Source organism: Plecotus auritus (genome assembly GCF_963455305.1).
Source record: "Plecotus auritus genome assembly, chromosome: 13".
Taxonomy (NCBI): Eukaryota; Metazoa; Chordata; class Mammalia; order Chiroptera; family Vespertilionidae; genus Plecotus; species Plecotus auritus.
In genome coordinates, this window is record NC_137779.1 from 30336579 (window position 1) to 30357239 (window position 20661).

The window sequence follows — 20661 nt, forward strand, 5'->3', positions numbered from 1 at the left end:
TCGGGTATCCACCTCTGATTCCCCGTGAGGGCACATGCCCAGGTTGTAGGGGGCGTGCAGGAGGCAGCCAATCAGCGATCTTCCTCTCTCCTCGATGCTTCTCTCTCCGTCCCTTCCCCTTCCGCGCCACACATAAATAATAACGTATTTTTAGGGGACAAAGTGGATTAAGGACTTAATCATAAGACATGAAACATAAAAACCCCGAGACAAGGATTTGAGCGCAGCGAGTATTTAGGGAGAGGATCCCAGAAAAAGCCAGAGGGCGGTGGGGGCCGGGTGGGGGGGGGAGCCCGGGGGGAGGGAGACGGAAAGGGGTGTTTGGGCAGGTTACTGCTCTGCACCCCATTCCGGAGCCTGGGAGACTGGGTGGTCCCCGCCTTAGCGCGCCCCCTGGTGGCTGCTCCCGGTCACACCACCCCTCGGCATCGCCCGGCCTGTGGCCTCGCCAGGCGTGTAGCACCCTCCGCCCCCGCGCCCTCCCGGTCCCCTTTGGCCCCCGCAGGGTGACGGGGGAGGCGAGGGTCCTGGGTCTCCGTGTCCTCCAGCCCGGTTCCCTGAGCCCCAGGCTGGGCAGCGGGGGTGGGGGGGGGGGGCGGCGCTGCGGGTTCTGCGTCAGCCGTGTGACTCCGATGGCGCTGACCTGGAACAGCGCCCTCCGCCTGCTTGGGAGCGGCTCTGGTTTATGGCCTGGGATAGGCCTGGGATTAGGGGCGCCTCCCCTGGGATCAGCGGGGTCCCCTGCTGCTAGGTGACCGCCTGCCGCCCAGAGCCCGAGGATCTGAAGATGCACCCAGACCCGCCAGCGCTGCCAGACGGGCGGGGCTGGGGGCCAGGCCGGCCTTTCCCGGGGGGGAGGGGGGGCCCGCCCGGAGCCGGGCTCTGCAGGCGGGGCTGCCGCCTCCCCCAGGGGAGGGCTGTGTGCCCTCTTCCAGGGCAGCAGGGAGGGCACGCCGCCTGGGGCCCTCCGCCGGCCTCCTGCCTCCAAACCAAGGGGCTCCGGTGGTCCGAGCGCAGCGGCCGCCCTGCCCCGGGGTCTCCGCGCGTCGCTCCGGCCGATGAATGGATTTAAAGGGGCCGAGGCCACACGGACACCCAGGCCTCCCCTCCATCCAGCCGGTTCCCACGAGGACAGGAACCAGCGCTGAGGAGTCCTGCAGGCCGCCCGGGAATAACCTCCCCCCGGCCGTTCCTACACGGGGCCTGGTTGCCTGTTTGTGGGCGGACGGACATGTTCTTTCCTTTGCTGTAACTTCCCCACAGCGAGTCCCCATGCGCTTTGTAGATACCAGTGTGGTTTGGGGGCTGCAAACTGTGGCCCTGAGCACAATCCCGTCTGAAGCCCGTGTTTGTCAATAAAGTTTTATTGGCCCACAGCCCCAGCCCTCGCTGACCCGCTGTGTGGCTCTGGCTGCGCTGAGACCGCAGGGCCTGAAATGTGGGCATCTGGCCTGGACAGGAGGGGGTCACGGCTCCCGGTCTAGGCGGGCACATAGCAAAGTACGGGAGGTGACAGCAAATGGCGGGCGTCCGGAAAGTACCGGAAGGGGAACTGAGTCCCGTCGCAGGGCCCGTGGGAGCCAGAGGGAGGGGCCCCGCACGCTGGCGCCAGCGTTGGTGCCGTTATCCCCGAGGTGCTGCTGGGCGGCCCGGGAGCGGGAAGCCCACACAGCACGTGCCCCCCAGGTCTGGGCGGAGCGCCCGGTGAGCGGGCTGGTGCCGGGCCAGGGTGTGGCCGTCCAGTCTCGGTCTCTCTTTTCCTGCTGGTCAGACATTCGCTTGCTTTCCTAACTTAGGGCTCCAGGTCTCCGCCCAGCCTACCCTTGAGCCCTCGGCAGCCGTGAGCATCCCCGTCCGCCTGGGCCTCAGTCCCAGCGTCTGCCTCCAGGTCAGCGGCACTGAGGGAGCCGGGTTCTACGTCGGAGAGACAAACAGGAAAGACACCACCCGTCCCATGGCCACTCACACCTTCTGGGCCTCACCACCACGACCACCACCACCACCATCATCACCATTAATTACCACCACGACCACCACCATCACCACCATCACCATCATCACCATTAATTACCACCACGACCACCACCATCACCATCATCACCATTAATTACCACCACGACCACCATCATCACCATTAATTACCACCATGACCACCACCATCACCATCATCACCATTAATTACCACCACGACCACCATCATCACCATTAATTACCACCACGACCACCACCATCACCATCATCACCATTAATTACCACCACGACCACCATCATCACCATTAATTACCACCATGACCACCATCATCACCATTAATTACCACCACGACCACCACCATCACCATCATCACCATCATCATCACCACCATCATCACCACCACCACCATCACCATCATCACCATCACCACACCATCACCATCATCACCATTAATTACCACCACGACCACCATCATCACCATTAATTACCACCACGACCACCATCATCACCATTAATTACCACCATGACCACCATCATCACCATTAATTACCACCACGACCACCACCACCACCACCATCACCATTAATTACCATCACCACCACCATCATCACCATCATCACCGTTATCACCATCACCATCACCACCATCACCATCACCACCATCACCATTATCACCATCACCACCACCACCACCATCATCACCATTAATTACCACCACCACCACTATCATCACCATCATCACCGTTATCACCACCACCATCACCGTTATCACCATCACCACCCCCACCACATAAATGAGCCAATGCTCAGTTGCCTAGCGCTGGCAGCACAGTGCCCAGGCCGCCACAAGCGTGTTGGAGAGAGCGCTCCTGGGGACCTTCGCGCACCCCTGAGTCGCCGTAGCGCCGGCCCCTCGGCGGGGCCCGCAGGCTGCACAGACAGGCCAGGCTGCCAGCCGTGAAGGGCCGGCGGTGGCTCTGCTCTAGTCCCGCAGGAGCGCATGTGGCCGAGGAAGTGTGTGACACTGGAGCGGCTCCTGACCACACCTCCTGCCCCCGTGGCCATGTCGGCTTCCTCTCATCGAGGCACCTAGAGAAGACCCCAAACTCAGCGAGGGCACCCCCAGGCTCGGAGGGCTGGCCCCGTCGAGATGCCCAAACGCGCGCGGCCATGGCCGGGGGGTGGGGGGTGGGGGTGGCTGGTGGCCGCAGTGCCGGAGGAGGGGCCCGGGAAAAACCGGGCCGGCAGCACAGCACGCGGCTCCTCACCAGCTTCTGTGCTGAACGCGGCCTTGCCCGGCGCCCCTCCTGCGGGCGGCCCTCCGGGGAGCTGCCACGAGCCCCGGGCTGGCGGCGATCTGGTAAACAAGGGCGAGGCCGCCCAGACCAGTCCTCGCGGCGGAAGCGGCCGAGCCAAGCGGCTGGCAGAGGCTTATCTGGGCGAGGGCGCAGGGCGGGGTGAGGGGACCGCCGCTGGGCGCAGCGGAGGCGAGAAAAGGAGCCGGGAGGTGACAGGAGGCGCCACTGTCACTGCCTCCAGGGTGGCCTCTGACCACGTGTGGCCCGTGGGCACTTGGGATGGGACTAGCTCCAGCGAGGAGCTGAGTTTTAGAGTGAATTTGATCAGTTTCAGTATGAAAACGGAGACTTGATTCAGTGATTAGAAAACTGGCCCTGACCGGTGTGGCTCAGTGGATAGAGCGTCGGCCTGCGGACTGAAGGGTCCCGGGTTCGATTCCGGTCAAGGGCCTGTGCCTTGGTTGCGGGCACATCCCCAGTGGGAGGTGTGCAGGAGGCAGCTGATGGATGTTTCTCTCTCATCGATGTTTCTAGCTCTCTGTCCCTCTTCCTTCCTCTCCGTAAAAAAATCAATAAAATATATTTAAAAGAAAACTGTGCACTTATGGGAGGGACGGCTGTGGCAGGCGAATCTAGCCATTCCCTGTGGCGCACTGTAGCTCCGGCCTCCCGATACACTCCCATGGCAGTGTCACAGCCGGTGGGATTTGACCCTAAGTGTAAAATGCACCTCGGACTTCGGAGGCTCAGGACCGAGGAAGAGGTCTGAACAATCGTTTTCTAAAATGGATTGTGTGTTGAGATAATATTTTAGGTGAACTGGATTGAATAGGACTTTGTTTTCATTCTTTTTAAAAGGGAGAAACTTTTGCCAAAACCGGTTTGGCTCAGTGGATAGAGCGTCGGCCTGCGGACTGAAAGGTCCCAGGTTCGATTCCGGTCAAGGGCATGTACCTTGGTTGCGGGCACATCCCCAGTAGGGGGTGTGCAAGAGGCAGCTGATCGATGTTTCTCTCTCATCGATGTTTCTAGCTCTCTATCCCTTTTCCTTCCTCTCTGTAAAATATCAATAAAATATATTAAAAATAAATAAATAAATAAATAAATAAAAGGGAGAAACTTTTAAAAAGCACCATTTCTCTGCATGTCAGAGTCCCCCGAGACCCTGCAGATCATATGGTGTTAACATTAGTTTCACCTGCTCCTCTTCGCCTTTCTTAAAAAATATATTTTATTGATATTTTATCAGAGAGGAAGGGAGAGGGATAGAGAGTCAGAAACATCGATGAGAGAGAAACATCGATCAGCTGCCTCCTGCACACCTCCTACTGAAGATGTGCCCACAACCAAGGTACATGCCCTTGACCGGAATCGAACCCGGGACCCTTCAGTCCGCAGGCCGACTCTCTATCCACTGAGCCACACCAGTCAGGGCCGCTTCACCGTTTTGATGTGGCTGCGGAATATTTAAAAGGACACGTGCAGCCCTAACCGGTTTGGCTCAGTGGATAGAGCGTCGGCCCGTGGACTGAAGGGTCCTGGGTTCGATTCCGGTCAAGGGCATGTGCCTTGGTTACGGGCTCCATCCCCAGCAGGGGGCGTGCAGGAGGCAACCGATCAGTGTTTCTCTCTCATCATTGATGTTTCCATCTCTCCCTCCCTCTCCCTTCCTCTCTGACATCAATACAAATATAGTTAAATTAATTAAATTAAATTAAACAATAAAATAAAATGACACGCGGGTCACGTTCGGTTTCTACTGGATGATGCCGCCATGGTCGCTGCAGGACCCCAGGGTTGTCCCCTGCGCTGTCAACACCGGTCATTTGCTTCGGTGCCCTCTGCCCTCTGCCCTCTGCCCGCTGCCCACCCCTGGCCACACCTCAGGAGTAAATGTTTGCCAACAGGCTGCTGGTCACACACAGAGGAGGGCGGTGTAAATGGAAAAAATGAATCACAAGTTGGAAATTGGGCCCCTCCCAGCGTTATCGCGGACGCCGGAACCTTCCGCAGAGCCTGGGCCCCGAGTAACTTGGGGGGAGTTTGGACCTGGCGCAGCAAGGGCGTCGGGCAGCCTGGGTCTCACTTCTCAAGACCCCAAAGTCCTGTGCGCTGGCCCCACGGAGCAGGAAGGTTCTGAAGGTCACGGTACATAGCGATGCGACGTCTCCAGGCGTCCTCAAACTGCGGCCCGCGGGCCACATGCGGCCCGCCGAGGACATGGATCCGGCCCGCCGGGGGCCGCTGCCTGTCCTGCTTAGCAGCCGACGCGTCCCGGGCCCGCAGTGCGCATAGGAATTTGTTCATAGTTTTTTTTTAAACTATAGTCCGGCCCTCCAACGGTCTGAGGGACAGTGAACTGGCCCCCTGTTTAAAAAGTCTGAGGACCCCTGGGACTCATTTCAAATTAGAGTCCATTTTTATTTTTTACAAAATTAAAATATATTTTTATTGATTTCCGAGAGGCAGGGAGAGGGGGAGAGAGAAAAACATCTGTGATGAAAGAGCATCATGGATCAGCTGCCTCCTGCACGCCCCCCACTGGGGATGGAGCCCATAACCTGGGCCTGGGCCCCGACCGGGAATCGAACCGGGACCTCCTGGTTCCTAGGTCCACACTCAGCCACGGAGCCCCGCCGGCCGTAGTTGTTTCTTTTCCGGATCATCATGGAGCTGGAGTGACAGGGGGTGGGGCGGGGCAGCCTTTCCAGATGGCCTCCTTCACTCAGTGTCACTGTCGGAGGTGCCTCCGTGTGCCTCGTGGCTCGGTGCTGAGTGACACTCCACTGCCTGGAAGGCCCCCGTTCCCCCCACCTCCCCACCCTGGAGGCCGGGCTGCTCCCAGTCTGGGCGAGCAGGAGCAGGAGCAGGAGCAGAGCCGCCACGGACATCCGTGTCCGGGTGGGGTGGGCCTCCCTTCAGCTCCTGGGGGTAAGCACCACGGGCTGTGATTGTTGGATCATGAGGTTGCTCCCCCACTCTTCATCTATCTACCCCTCTCAGGATGCCCGGCACCCCGCGTCCGCCCGCACCCCTGGGCCCAAACCATCTTAAAACTTCACCAGTGACTCCCGTCTCCCCCGCCTCTTACCCAGTCTTCATCCTCCTCACCCCTTAAGAGTAAAAAACCAAACCACACCACAGACTCAGGCATGGTTTTCATTTTAAATCCTCCCTTGAGGATATTTTTCCCCCATTGATTCTTAGAGAGAATGGAAGGGAGGAGGGCGGGAGGGAGGGAGAGAGAGAAACATCAATGTGAGAGAGACACATCGACTGGGTGCCTCCCACCCACACCCCACCTGGGGCCTGGGATCCAACCTGCGACCCAGATAGGGTGCCCTTGACCCGGAACCGAACCCTCGACCCTTCGGTGCTGGGCTGTCGCTCTGCCACTGAGCCGCACTGGCGGGGGGCGTGGTCTGTGAGCTTTCTAAGCGGGTTTATTCCTCAATCAGCTCCGTCCCGTTGGTACCCGACGCTGCCTCTCCCGGCGATGGGCAGGGAGGTGGGCTCCCACACTGATCTCCACGTGAGGACGGTCCCGTGTGGAAAGGCTGCTCGTATCTGGGTGAAGGTGGGGGGTGCCGGGGGGGGGGGCAGGGGCCCGCCTGGCGCCCCTCCAGCCCCCGGTCACTGGAGAGCAACATTAGCGTCTCGGTCCAATCACTTCTTGGGGCCACATGTGTGAGGCAGTAAACAGCTCTCCGGGACCCAAATAAAAAGGTCTTTATGGAGAGAACACGCATCCAGTGTCAGTGAGCAAACACACCCCAGGCCAGAGGCCGCGGGCCGCGAGGTTTGGGGGAGAGGGCCAAGCCAGTTACTTTCTTAGTTCCAGGGGGGAGGGGGGACCCGGGCCTGGTCAGCAGGCCCCGCTTCCAGATCCGAGGGTCCCAGCTCCTCGGGGGGAAGCAGACACCACCCGTTTCCGGAACCCGCAAGCGGCCCTCCTGGACTTGCATTTAGAAGCACAGGCGGTGGCCCCTCGGGGGCTCGGGAACGGGGCCTCCCGGCCCGGCCTCCGGTCTGCAGGGAGCCGGGGCCCTGAAGGAGGCGCTGGGCCCAGGGCAGGCGCCGCATCAGCTGGGCTTCTCATCCAGCCACGCTGGCTCACGTGTCCCCTGCCGGCCTCTGTCCCTCTGTCCCTCGACAAGCCCCACCCTCTCACCCCTTCTCTGATCATCTTCCCGTGACCCCATTGTTTCATTTTATGCCCACAGCTCCCTCGAGGCCACGGCTCCCCCGTGGCACCTGCTGTCTGTGGCATCCACACGCGGCCTCCTCCCGGCTCCTCAAAGCTCCTCCGGGGACACCAGCCCCGCCCCGACGTCCTGGCCCCGTGGCCCGCACCCTCTGCCTTCTCTGCCGGGTCTCTTGGCTGCTCCCACTCCTGACTGACCAGCTCCCCCTCCACCCCGCCTGGAATCGTGAGCATCAGATGGCGGGCGCAGAATCTCACAGGCGGCCGCCCCTTCCCACGGGCAGGATCTCAGCTTCGGCCCCGGCAGGAACGATGGATGGACGCTGTGGCCCTGGCGAGGGGATGTTGGGCACCCTCACGTGCTGGGCAGGGAAACACACGGGAACCGACCATCCTGGCCTTGAGGAACTCTCAGGCCGGAGGGAGAGACAGAAGCACAGCCGGCTTCCAAGACGGTGTCTCAGGTGCAGTGAGCGAGGTGGGGGGCGGGGGGCAGCGCAGACCCCCTGGAGCAGGGCCAGGGAGAGGGTGTCCAGACGAAGCTGAGGGAGGAGAGGCTGAGAGAGGCTCCGAGGGTGGGAGGTGTCACTGTGGCATGAACCAGAGAGGCAGGAAGTGAGTCGGGAGGGACTTGCATGTCATCTTCAGAATCTGGCCCAGGGTCGGCACGTGGTGAGAGAGCCACTGAAGGACCCGGGCAGAGGGCTGTGCTGTCCGTCCTGGCATTTCCCACGAGCCACTCTATGGAGCAGAGGATGCATTTGAGAACCCTGAGCCGAGACTGCTAGAAGCCCCTCAATTCCTGCCCCCCCCACCAGACTACATTTCCCAGCACCCCCTTGCATCTGGGTGGGGTCATGTGACTGGTTCTGGCCAGTGGGCCGTGGGCCGTGGGCAAGAGTGATGGGGCCACTTCCAGGCTTGGCCCCTAAAAACTCCCGAGAAAAGCTCCGAGCTCTTTGCAGCCTCCCAGCCGGACACAGAGGATCCAGTGGAGGGTGCTGGGTGGAGCCACAATATGGAAGGAGTCTGGGCTCCCCGGGACTCAGAGGATCCAGTGGAGGGTGCTGGGTGGAGCCACAATATGGAAGGAGTCTGGGCTCCAGATCACCTCAGAGAAGACCGCCCTGTGCCGGCCTGAATGGCTGTTACCCACTTAGGTTTGGAGGTTGCTATCAGATGGGGTGGGGCACTCTGTCCAGGCGGGGGGAGGTGGGAGAAGCCTGAATTGGGGTGGAGACGGGGTGAGGAGGAGGAACACATTCAGGCAGTGTTGGGCTGCGGGAATCACCACTCGGCAGTGAGCTGGACCCCAACGTGGCGGACGGAGCGTTCAGGAGGAGGAGGAGCCTGGCGGAGGGAGGTGCTGCGGCTGAGTCCACGGGCGGATCGCGGGGACCCAGGTGGAGGTGTCCGCGGGGATGAAGGCTGGGTGACGGTTTGCAGCAGCGCCATACACAGGGGGTGACCTGAGCCGGGACAACGTCAGACAAGCCTGGGCCGCGGGTAGCGGTGACTCGGGGTCACGGGGGGCCAGCAGGCACCGGTTCTCGCCCTCCACCTGGTCAGGGGAGACTTACAAGGAGCACCGCGGCCCGTGAAATGCCACACAGCCTTTGCCTCGAGGTTACACGGTCACATGTGGAGTTGACCTTCATTTTTTCATTGTTTCACCAACTAGAAAAAACACGAGTTAAAAATGAATGTTCTCGCCGAAACCGGTTTGGCTCAGTGGATAGAGCGTCGGCCTGCGGACTGAAAGGTCCCGGGTTCGATTCCGGTCAAGGGCATGTACCTTGGTTGCGGGCACATCCCCAGTGGGAGTGTGCAGGAGGCAGCTGATCGATGCTTCTCTGTCATCGATGTTTCTAGCTCTCTATCCCTCTCTCTTCCTCTCTGTGAAATATCAATAAAATATATTTAAAAAAAATTAAAAAAAAAAAATGAATGTTCTCGCCCAGCTGACGTGGCTCAGTGGTTGAGCGTCGACCTATGGACCAGGAGGTCCTGGTTGGATTCCTGGCCAGGGCGCGTGCCCCGGTTGCGGGCTTGACCCCTAGCGTGGGGCGTGCGGGAGGCAGGCGATCCCTGATTCTCACGGGCTGTGCTCAGGGGCAGAGGAGGACAGCGTGGCCATGGAGGGAACCCCACCCCCAAACTCCTGCCAGAGGGGACCCCCTCGCTGCCCCTGCCCTCTGGGCGCAGAGATCTCAGGAGAGAACCTTCTGGAAGGTATGCTCACCCCCTCCGCACCCGACCTGGAGCCAGCGCCTCCAAGGCCCCTTTGAACTTGAACTCCGTTGGAATCTAGCTCATAGATCGTGGCTCAGCCTGGGGCCTCCCCTGGGGGCCTGGGCGTGGGGCGTGTGGGCGAGGCCGGCTCTGGACAAGGCGGCCTTGAGGGCCGCGGCGGGGGAGGGGGGAGTGCGCGCACCCCGTACCTGGGGACGGGCTGCGGGCCCAGCGCGGCGCCCACATCTGGAAAGTGTCAGGTTTAAGGCCCAGGCCACGCCCGGGTCAGCCCGGAGGACATGCCTGCACGCCCGCAGCTGTGCAAACGCCCGTCAGGTCCCTCCCAGACAGGGCCCCTTTGTCGGACTCCTCTCCCGCCCCGGCCTGCGCGGCCCCCAGCCCAAACAGCTGCCGGCAGCATCTGTCTGAGGCCGCATTCATCCGCCCCAGAAGGAAAACATGGTTAACTCCGGCCGCTCGGGCTCATCCGCCAGATTTCCCCTCCCCCGCCCAGGGGCCCCGTGTCCCAGCCCGTGTCCCCCAACCTCGCTGCCATGGGGCGCCCCAAACACTCTGTAGCGCACCGCCGCCCCGGGCAGCTGCCGCGGCTTCAGTGGTTCTTGGGGGCCCTTTCCGGTGGGTGGATGGGGCGTGCCCGCTGCTGCTGCTGCTGCTGATGGAGCCGCCACAGTGCCCGGCCCGGGTCCCTGCTGTGCGCACGAGGTGGCAATGGACGGACCTGGGAGGGGCAGGACCTCGGCTGCCCAGCCGGCCTTCAGACCGAGGCTTGTGGCAGGAAGCGTGCGGATGGGGTCCTGGGAACAGGCTGTGCTTTTGTGCTTCACGCAGTCGCATTAATGAGTCACCTACAGAAAACACACGCACACATCTCACCTCACCTCCAAAGGGATCCCCAGGGGGCAGGGTCCGGTCCTTCCGGGATGCATGGATGCTTTCTTATTTAAAAAAGATATATATACTGACTTCAGAGAGGAGGGGAGAGGGAGAGAGAGAAACATCCATGATGAGAACCATGGATCGGCTGCCTCCTGCACGCCCCCCACTGGGGATCGAGCCGGCAGCCTGGGCCTGTGCCCTGACCCCTGTGCCCTGACCGGGGCCCGAACCGGGGACCGAACCGGGGCCTGTTGGTGCCGGGTTGATGCTCTGCCCCTGAGCCCGCCGCCGGGCTGGCTGTGGTGGCTGCTCAGCTCCCGCACGTCCTGTCCGGCGAGAAACTGGGAAGCCAGCTGCTAAGAGCGCGGCAGGCCGCACGGAGGTTTGTGAGCTGCCTCTCCCGCTGCCCGGTTTTCCTTCTCTGTCTGGGTTTGCGCAGAAGCGTCCTCCCCACCGTGGTGTCTCCCCCTGAGGAGCCGAAGCGGCCCTGGGGGGCGGGGAGGGGGGCGCAGAGGGAGAGAACCACCCTGGAAGCATCTGAAATGAGTCCCGGAACAGCCACCCCGCGCCCCTGAGGGACTGGCCGGCCCGTTCACCAGCGAGGTGGCATCTGCCTGGGCTCGGCGGCCGGCACGGAAAGGCTACAGAAGCCAGGGGGAGGGTGGGCGTTTCACAGCCAACACAGCTGAATGAAACCTCTGAATCACAGAGCTGCCTCCCGCCCCCCGCCTCCCCCCCCCCCCCCCCATCCAATGGAACGTTTTTAAAAAATCCTTATCTGCCGTTCGTCTGCTCTCCCCGCCAGGAGCCTCTGCGCAGCGCTGCGGAGGCCGCGCAGGAGGACAGCGGCCGGGAGGCGCCCTGGGCAGAGTGGAGGCAGCTGGCCCCGCACCCCTCTCCCTCCGCCTGTGCCCCTCGCACTGCTCCCCTGGTGGGCGCTTCCTCGGCGCCCCGACCGCCCGCAGCTGCTCTGCCCTTTCCTCCAGACCCCCCACAGGACTTCCCCTCCCCACCCTTTCCCTGTTCGCCTCCCACCCCCTTCTCTGTGTCCCCTTCTCCGTCTTCCCTTTCTGACCAAGGCCCCAGGGCCTTTGCACCACCCGCGTCCTCCTCGGGCTCGTTCAGAGCAGCCCCTTTCCACCGCTCAGAGGTCACCCCTGAGGGAGCTTCTTGCCCCCCTCGACCCCCCCCCCCCACCATAAGCAGCTCATCCTGAACCTTTAGAACAGTGGTCGGCAAACTCATCAGTCCACAGAGCCAAATGTCAACAGGACAACGATGGAAATTTCTTTGGAGAGCCACATTTTTTAAACTTAAACTTCTTCTAACGCCACATCTTCAAAACAGACTTGCCCAGGCCATGGTATTTTGTGGAAGAGCCACACTCAAGGGGCCAAAGAGCCGCATGTGGCTCGTGAGCCGCAGTTTGCCGACCACAGCTTTAGAACATCCTTCTGGGGCCAGACAAGATTATCACTGCACAGGGCCTCGGGCCGGATGTCCCCCCCGCCCCCGCTCCACCCCATCCCCCGATCCCGGCTGTGTGGCACTGACTCGGAAAGCACCGTGTCTGGTCACCGAACGTCCTCTCCCTCCGCCAGACCGTAACCCCACGAGAACCGAGATCACGTCGCGTCCCTGGCTGCAGTCGGGCCTGCCTCGCAGGAGGTGCAGAGACTAACGGTTGTTGAAGGGGGGGCGGACCGGCAGCCCCGCCCCAACTCAGCACCCGGGCCTGCACGGAGCATCGCTGAGCCCTCGCCCCGCAAAGCCACGCCTGGTAGCCAGCCCGCCCCCCACCCCGGGCACCTCGCCCGGACCCCGGAGCCTTCCATCTGCTTCCCGCTCAGTGTCCCCTCCTCGCTCGCGGCCGGAGCCGCAGCCCAGAGTGTGTGCCGGACGTGTCCTCCGTCGGGAGGAGCAGAAGCGGTATTTGTTGGCCCTCCTCCCGGCGGGCTCACCCCGGTACCTTCGGGGAGCCAGCCCTGCTCCCCCGGGGGCTCTGGCCCTTGAGTTTGGCGGCAGCTGGGACACTGTCCCGCCCCGGCCCCGCCCTGGCCCCGCCGACCAGGTGAGACTCGCTCCATGGTGGTGCCAACGCGCAGGGGCCTGGCCGCCGCAGCTCCTGGGGCGACGCCTCTTCTCTTCGGGTACAAACAGCGCTTCACCCCAGGCCTCCCGTCACCCCACTCCGTGGAGAGCCCCGAGGACACACATACACACACACACACACACACACACACACACACACACACGTGGGCTGTTCGCCGCAGCCCCGGAGAGGCCCTTCAGCCGAGGGGTGACCCCGCGCGTTACAGCCACGAAAACCCGGGGAACCCGTGGGCGTGGATGCCCGGCTGTGGGGGGAGCTGACAGTCCGCGCCCCCCCCCCCCATCGGAGCGGGAGGGGGCGCAGCCGGAGCCCCAAGCTGGACAGTTTCTGCCCTTTGGCTGAGGCCTTGGGGTCCCAGACACTGCAGAGGCCGCAGAACCACCCCCTCCACGCGCAGCCTGGACCGCTGTCCCCACGTCCTTCTCCGCCGCTGGCCTCCCGCGCTGGTCCCCGCCCTCCGTGCGCAGCCCAAGGGCAGCCCGGCCGGAGCGCAGGCCCTGGCCCCGCGCCGACAGCTGCGGGCACACGGGGCCGGGCTCGGGACGCGGCTAAAAATGACGAGGTGAGTCATTGTCCGGCCGGGACGCCTGCGGCGCGTGGGGCGCCGGGAGAGGACGGGAGAGGGGGGCAGCGCTGAGTCTCCCCCGCCGGCCCTGCTGGGAACACAGCCCACGGCCTGGGTGCCGGCGGGGCCTTGAACTTGAAACGGAGTTCCCTGGGCCGATGGCGTGTGGCCAGAGGCAGGGGGGCCGTCAGGGGCTGGTGATGAAAAGGCCAGTCTCCCCCTCTCCTCTCTGTGACTCCCACTTCCAGGGGCTCCGCCGAGAGGCTCGATAAGGGTGGGTCACGGTAATTTCCCCGCGTCCCTAAAGGCAGACACTGTGCGTGAACTCTGCGTATAAGAGGTCAAGTTCAGCTCACCACCCCTTCTCTTCTTTTCATCTTAAAAAAAAAAGAATGAAAATTACACACACACACACACACACACACACACACGGGGTGTCCCCCCAAAAGCATACCCACACTTTAACAGCTGAATTTTGAAAATGAAATGTGTTTTCATAAACACTGCCTTTCTAATTATTCAAAGTACGTGGAGACATCGTTTGGGGGACCCCTTGCAGATGGAGATGTATGTGCGGGGGGGGGGGGGTCTATTTCACAGCACCCAGTGGCCCCGGTCACCGCACAGACAAGGAGTGGCCGAGAGGAGCGGGCGGGGCTCAGCGGGGTTCTCTCTGGCGCCTCGCACGCCGAGAGCGGAGCCAGGCTGGCGCCGGGGCTCACTCCTCCTTAATCCCCGCCATGTCACGTCCCCTCGGTCCCTGCCTTACGATCCCCACCTTACGGACGGGGCGCAGGCACAGGGCGAGCTTGCCAGTGGCCCAGACCACACAGCCTCCGGGAGGGTTAACTGGGATTGGAACCCAGGCCGCGGGGCCCATCGCCAGGCGGGCCTCCTCCCTCCTCCCGACGGCGCCCCCGCCCCCGGGGTGGGATGGGAGAGAGCCCCACGCGGCTCCATCCGCCCACAGGCCCCCACCCGCTGGGCCTGACCGGGGCCCAGGGCGCGGGGCAGCTCCTGGCTGCAGGCAGGTCCCCGAATGTGACTCGCGAAGGTCCCAGCGAGGGTGTTAAGACCCCTCTGAGCCTCCGTGGCTGCATCTGCTGTGGTTCAAACTGGGAGCAGCACACACACATCCCTGCTGAGTGTGGGCCGTTGTGGGTTCGCGTGTGAGGACGTGTGGGCACAGGCCTCTGCTTCCTGCCCGTCCTGGGGCAGCTGGGAGCGAACAGCTAGGGGCCCTCTGCCCCTTCCCCTGCCCGCCCTGGCCTTTCTCAGCCTGGGAAGGTGCCCGATGCCTGGGTACAGGTGAGCCCCAGAGCTTGGGGTCACCCGAGGCCACCTTTCCCCTTCCCCACGTGCCCCTATAAGCAGGGACTTCTCTGGCTCCTGGGTGAACATCCGCCTCCCCAGGGGGTGATGTCCGGCTGTCTCCCCGTCTTCCCAGCTCAGGACACACACTTGGGGACCCCTCGTGGGGACCCTAATGGCTCTTTCCTATTAAGTACCCTTTCTCTGCCCAAGGTCTCTCTCTCTTTAATCCAGCTTCCGAAGCGACGTGGCTCAGACCCTTCCGGAACCCTGCTGCCAAGCCTCTGCGGACCTCCGCCCCCACCCCTTCCAGGGCCGAAGCCCCCTGGCTCCCGAGACCGGCTGAGAGGACCCCCCGCCCGCCCGCACCCTCCCCTCCTCTGACACTGGCGGGCCACCTGGCCCCGGGAGGGGCAGCAGCTTTGACCTGGAGCTTTCAGTCCAAGCGCAGCCCGGGCCTGCACTCCTGACCCACCGAGGTCAGAGGTCATGGTCCCTGATCTGCAGAGGTCAGAGGTCATGGTCACCGAGGCACTTGTGTGGGCCGCTAGCTGGGTGTTTGACACATCTCAGTGCAGTCCCATCTCTCCAGCGAGATTCCACGGCGGGGGGGGGGGGGGGAGCGGGGGGGAGTGGAATCTTCCAGAACCCCAGTGGGCATGGCCATGAAGGTGGGCCTGGCGGGTGTGAATGGCACGAGCCGCCGGGTTAGAGCCCAGAGCGCGGAGTGGAAGGGGCTTTCCCAAACAAGAAAACCGTGACTCACCCTGTTTGACCGCAAAGTCTTAAAGGTCAACACGGATGCCAAAAAATCCCAGGTGAACGGAACACCACGTTTTCAAATCGAGTGGAGATGCCCCTCGGCTGTGCGCCCCGCCCGGCACACGCACCCCATCATCTCGCCTGCAGCCGGTCCCCAGGCCCACCGAGCAGGGACGCCAGGAAGCCGGCTCGCTCCCGGGGGGCCGGGGGCATTCGGGGAGCAGGTGGACCTGTAGGTGCTCCCGTTCCGGGAGGACCGCCCCCCCCACTTTGTCCCGGGATGCGATAACCAGCCCCCCACCCATTTCGGGGCAAATGGCCCGAGGGCTGAGGAAGGCCCGTCTTGTTTTTCTCCGGAACGTTCCAGACACTCGGCCCTCAGGTCAGTTCTGTTTGGGCAGCAGATGTCTCAGGCTCCTGGTGGATACGGACACGTGGACATTCACCCACCGGAGGCTTCTCTGTCCCAGGCACACGCGCTCTCTCTCTTTAAACGGACTTTTTAGAGAGAGAGGAAGGGAGGGGGGGGGAGGGAGAGGAACACCGATGTGTTCCACTCATTCCTGCATCCACTGGTGGCTTCTGGTGCTGAACCCGCAACCTTGGTGTTTGGGGACGACGCTCTGACCCTTCGAGCCCCCGGCCAGGCCTTCCCAGGCCTCTTAGGAAGTCCCCCCTCGCTGGTCCTGGGGGCACCTCATTTTCTAGCTGCTCACCCTCCTGCCTCCCGCTCCTGGAAGCTCACTGCCGCCAGCTCACCGCATGGCCGCTCAGGCCTCACCCGAGAGCGACCCCTTCTCAGAGCCGCCGCCCTGAATGCCAGCCCTGGCCTAATCAGAGGGACAGATCGAGGCCTCCCCGGAGCCGGGCAGGGCTGGGGCACGGGGTGCGGGGCAGGGCTGGGGCACGGGGTGCGGGGCAGGGCTGGGGCACGGGGAGCCGGGCAGGGCTGGGGCACGGGGTGCGGGCAGGGCTGGGGCACGGGGAGCCGGGCAGGGCTGGGGCACGGGGAGCCGGGCAGGGCTGGGGCACGGGGAGCCGGGCAGGGCTGGGGCACGGGGAGCCGGGCAGGGCTGGGGCACGGGGAGCCGGGCAGGGCTGGGGCACGGGGAGCCGGGCAGGGCTGGGGCACGGGGTGCGGGGCAGGGCTGGGGCACGGGAGCCGGGCAGGGCTGGGGCACGGGGAGCCGGGCAGGGCTGGGGCACAGGGTGCGGGGCAGGGGTGGGCTTGAGTTCCGTCCACACGCTCAGCCTCCCTCTGCCTCGGCTCTGCCCTCGCCGTCCCCTCTCCCACTGTCCTGTGCACCAGCGTCCTGCAGGCAGCTGGGTGTCCCGGGCCCAGGGAGGGCTGGGCCCTGGGGTGGGGTGTCTGTGTGGGTGGGAGTGGGTGCAGGACCTTCTCCTAGGCTCTGAGGACAGAAGCCAGAGCCCTCTGCCTTGGGAGGGAGGAAAGGGGGGAAACGGGGTGGGGTAGGGAGCCTGTCAGCGAGCAGGAGCCTGCTTGGGGGGGAGTGGGAGAGCAGGAAGCTGAGAGGCTCCGGGAAAGGCTTCCCCGTCGCCCCCTCTCCCCATCCCACTTCCACCCAAAGGCCCAGACGCTGCCCAGGGCCGTGGGCACAGGCTGGCATCTGGCATCGGGGCGGAAGCCGGGCCGGGCGGGGCGGTTAGACCCCTCGCCTCCCCCGCTGCACTCGCAGGTCCCCCGTTTCTAAAGGTCCTTTTATTCGCTTCAGTGAGAAGGAGGAGCCGGAGTGGCCCCATCAGACCGGCTCACGCCCCCGCCTCCCGCTCGGGACGCCTCGGGGCCCACACGCCGCCCCTGGAGCCGGTGCCGGGCGTTTCTGCGGGCGGGGCGCACGGAAAGTGCTGCTCTGCGGGCGGCGGGGGAGTCCTGGCGGGCGGGGCGGGGCGGGGCGGGCGGCGGGGGAGTCCTGGCGGGCGGGGCGGGGCGGGGCGGGGCGGGGCGGGGCGGGCGGCGGGGGAGGAGGGCGGAGGCGGCGCCTAGAAAAGGAGGCGCGGGCCGGGAAGGTGCGCGGAGGCCGGCGGCGGGCGCAGGGCGGGCGGCAGGCCCGGAGGGAGGCAGCACGCAGCCCGGACCCGGTCGCGGCCCCTCCCGGCGGCCGGGGGGAGCGGCGGACGCGGGGCGCGGGCCTGAGCGCCTCCTCGGCTCTGCCCGCAGGTCCCGGGCGCAGCCCTCGCCCCGCCGCCGCCGCCCCGGGCCGGACGGAGCGCGGTGAGGAGCCCCCCGAGGAGTCGGGCCCGCGCCCCGACATGGTGGGCCACCTGCATCTGCAGGGCATGGAGGACAGCCCCAAGGAGCGCGGCCGCGAGGGCCTGCTGGACAGCCCCGACTCCGGGCTGCCCCCCAGCCCCAGCCCCGGCCCCGGCCCCGACTCCGGGCTGCCCCCCAGCCCCAGCCCCGGCCCGCCCTTCTACTCCCTGGAGCCCGGCCTTCTCGACGCGCGCGCGGGGGGCGCCTCCTCGGAGCCCCCGGCACCCGGCGCCGGCGAGGCCACAGCGGTGAGTGCGCGCTGGGCGCGGAAGGGGACAGGCCGGCGGGAGGGTCTGCGCGCCCCAGTCCCAGACGCGGACCTAAAACGCCAAGACCGTGCCCACCCCCCTCCCCACACACTCGCTCTCCAGCCCAGGTGGCCCCGTGCCAGGCGGCTCCCCGGTGGGCCGGCCGGTAGGGACCAGGTGGGCCGGGCCAGCCGACGGGGACCTGCTCCCTGGCCTGGGCCTCTCCGGGGAGTGACGCCTCCGCCTGGCAGCGGGGAGAAGGGGGTGAGGCCCCAAACCCCACAGAAGCGGCCCCTCCCGGGGGCTTGAGCCCTGGCCCAGCCTGCGGACAGACGCCCGCCCGCCCGCCGGGTCCCTCTGCCGCTGCCCCGTGTGCGGTGCCCAGGTCCCGCTGCCAACATGCAGCCTTGCTTCTTCCTCCCTTTTCTCTTTTATTTTTTTAAGCAAACCCAGACAGGAACCTCCTTCCCGGGTGTGAGGGGTGTTGACGTGGAGCTGAGGCGGTGCTGGGGGAGACCAGGCTCGCCTCCTGCGGGACGTAGTGGGGCTCCGGGCGGGCACCCGGCTGGGCGGCTGGACTGCGACTGGGAGTCCCCACAGGGCAAGTGGAAAGGGGGGGTTGTTCACACGCCCACGACGTCTCCCCTCCCTGCCAGCTCTGCACGCTTACCTTCGGTCCTGAGGGGTGTGTGTGCGTGTGCATGTGCGTGTGTGTGCATGTGCGTGTGTGTGCATGTGCGTGTGTGTGCATGTGCGTGTGTGTGTGCATGCGTGCATATGCACAGGACTCCAGCCCAAGGCACTTTCCTGGGCCTCAGAGGCCGTGAATGCTCCCCCACCTGACGTCCCGGGAGGCGATGGCATGGATGTCGGTCATGCCTCCCTTGCCCCTGAGTCCCGTGGGCCCCAAACTTGGCCTCAGAATATCTGAGTGCTTTCCAGGGCACCATGCCCGCCTCACACCCCAGGCCGCCTCATTGGGTGGGTGCAGGCCGGCGTGGCTCAGGGGTTGAGCGCTGACCTAGGAGCCAGGAGGTCTCGGTTGGACTCCCGGTCAGGGCACAGGCCCGGGTTGCAGGCTCCATCCCCAGTGCGGGGCGAGCAGGAGGCAGCTGATCCACGACTCTCTGTCATCATGGATGTTTCTCTCTTCCTCTCCCTTCCTCTCGGAAATCAGTAAAAAATATATTTAAAAAATAAAACCACTACATTGTGGTTTTACTTAAAATAAACAAACACCTCCCCGGGTATTCTTCACGTGCAGCGAAGTTTGGGGCCCGCGGTCTCAGGCCCCCGTCAGGTCGTGAAGGTGAATTCCGGTCTCTCTCAGGGCCGGGGGTGGGAGGGTGAGGGACGCCAGGCGGAAGCCAGGCGGATCGAGGTGACGGGCTGTTTCAGGGACATTGACCCTGCAGGTCCCTCGAGGCTGCCTCGGCACCGCGGCTGGAGGGTACCTGGGCACCCGTCCGCCTGGCACAGTGGGGCGCAGAGAAGAGGGACGGGGAGCAGCTTCCCTCGATTGTCTCGCTGACCCAGAATCCTCCGGAAAGAGGCTTCCTGGGCTGGGCCAGGTGGATCGCTTTCCTTTCCTCGCCAACGAGACGCAGGGACGGAGCGCGCTGTCCCGCATCTCATCTGCTGGAGGGCGGCCCGGGGCTGTTTCCGCACGGCCTCGGGGGAACCCGCGTAGATAGCCCTCCCCGGGGCCGGGCCGGGACTGTCCCGAACCGTTACCTGAACCCGTTACCTGATCGCTCATTTTCATCACACCCCAGCAAAGGCTGCACTCCTATTCCCAGAGCGGGAGCTGAGGCGGCGGTGGGCCATGGCCCCAGGTCACCCGGCCGGCAGGTGGCCGAGCTGGGACAGGACCCCGGGGTCTGGCTCCGGGGCCTCCACCCTTAGACCCTAGGGAGCTAAGGGAGGGTGTTTGTTCATTAAAAAACAAGATGCACCCTAGCTGGTTTCCTCAGTGGGTAGCAGGCGTCCTCAAACTACGGCCCGCGGGCCACATGGGGCCCGCCGAGGACATGGATCCGGCCCGCCGGGGGCCGCTGCCTGTCCTGCTTAGCAGCCGACGCGTCCCGGGCCCGCAGTGCACATAGGAATTTGTTCATAGGTTTTTTTTAAAACTATAGTCCGGCCCTCCCACGGTCTGAGGGACAGTGAACTGGCCCCCTGTTTAAAAGTTTGAGGACCCCTGGTAGATCATCGACCTGCAGGGTCCTGGGTTCGATTCCGGTCAAGGTCACGTCCCTCGGTTGCAGGCTCGATCCCTGGCCCTGGTGGGGGCACGTGTGGGAGGCAACCAATCCAGTGTCTCTCTCACATGGATGTTCCTCCCTCTCTCTCTCTCTCTCTCTCTCTCTCTCTCTCTCTCTCTCTCCCCCTCTCTCCCGCTCCCTTCCACTTTCTCTAAAAACAGATGAGAAAATATCCTTGGGTGAGGATAAATAAATAAATAAAAAGAAGTGGAGCCGTTTAAAAACCAAAAAGCAAAGTGCCTGTGAACCGATGTGGTTTTGAGATGCTTTTAATAAAAAGAGAGGAAATGGTTGCCACGGGCAACCTCTCCTCAGCAGAGGGCCTGCAGCTGGCCCGCCCACCTGCCCAGTTACTGAGGGGGCGCCCCACCTCCCGTGAACTCCGGGGGTTCACCCCCTGCTCGCTGTGGCTCCCTGAGACGCTTTCCGGGCGCGGACGAGGGCACCTCTCGGGGGACGGGACAGAAACCTGACCGGCGGCTGGGGGCCCCGGTCTCGGGCCGGCTTCCTCCCCGCAGGCCACA

General features: G+C 64.0%; 1 protein-coding gene across 2 annotated transcripts in view; it reads left to right on the forward strand.

Annotated features, from left to right (window-relative positions):
- Positions 1-20661, forward strand: part of LOC308238415 (refilin-A-like) — an 82683-nt gene that overhangs the window by 55551 nt on the left and 6471 nt on the right. Inside the window, exon 1 of one of the 2 annotated variants that reach the window (XM_080650249.1) lies at positions 17335-17873. The exons of the other annotated variant lie outside the window; for it this stretch is intronic. Within the exon in view, the coding sequence (XP_080506375.1) occupies positions 17625-17873 (249 nt within the window). The 5' untranslated portion in view covers positions 17335-17624. Of the gene's footprint in view, positions 1-17334; positions 17874-20661 lie in introns of those variants that run through there. 2 annotated transcript variants of the gene reach the window in all.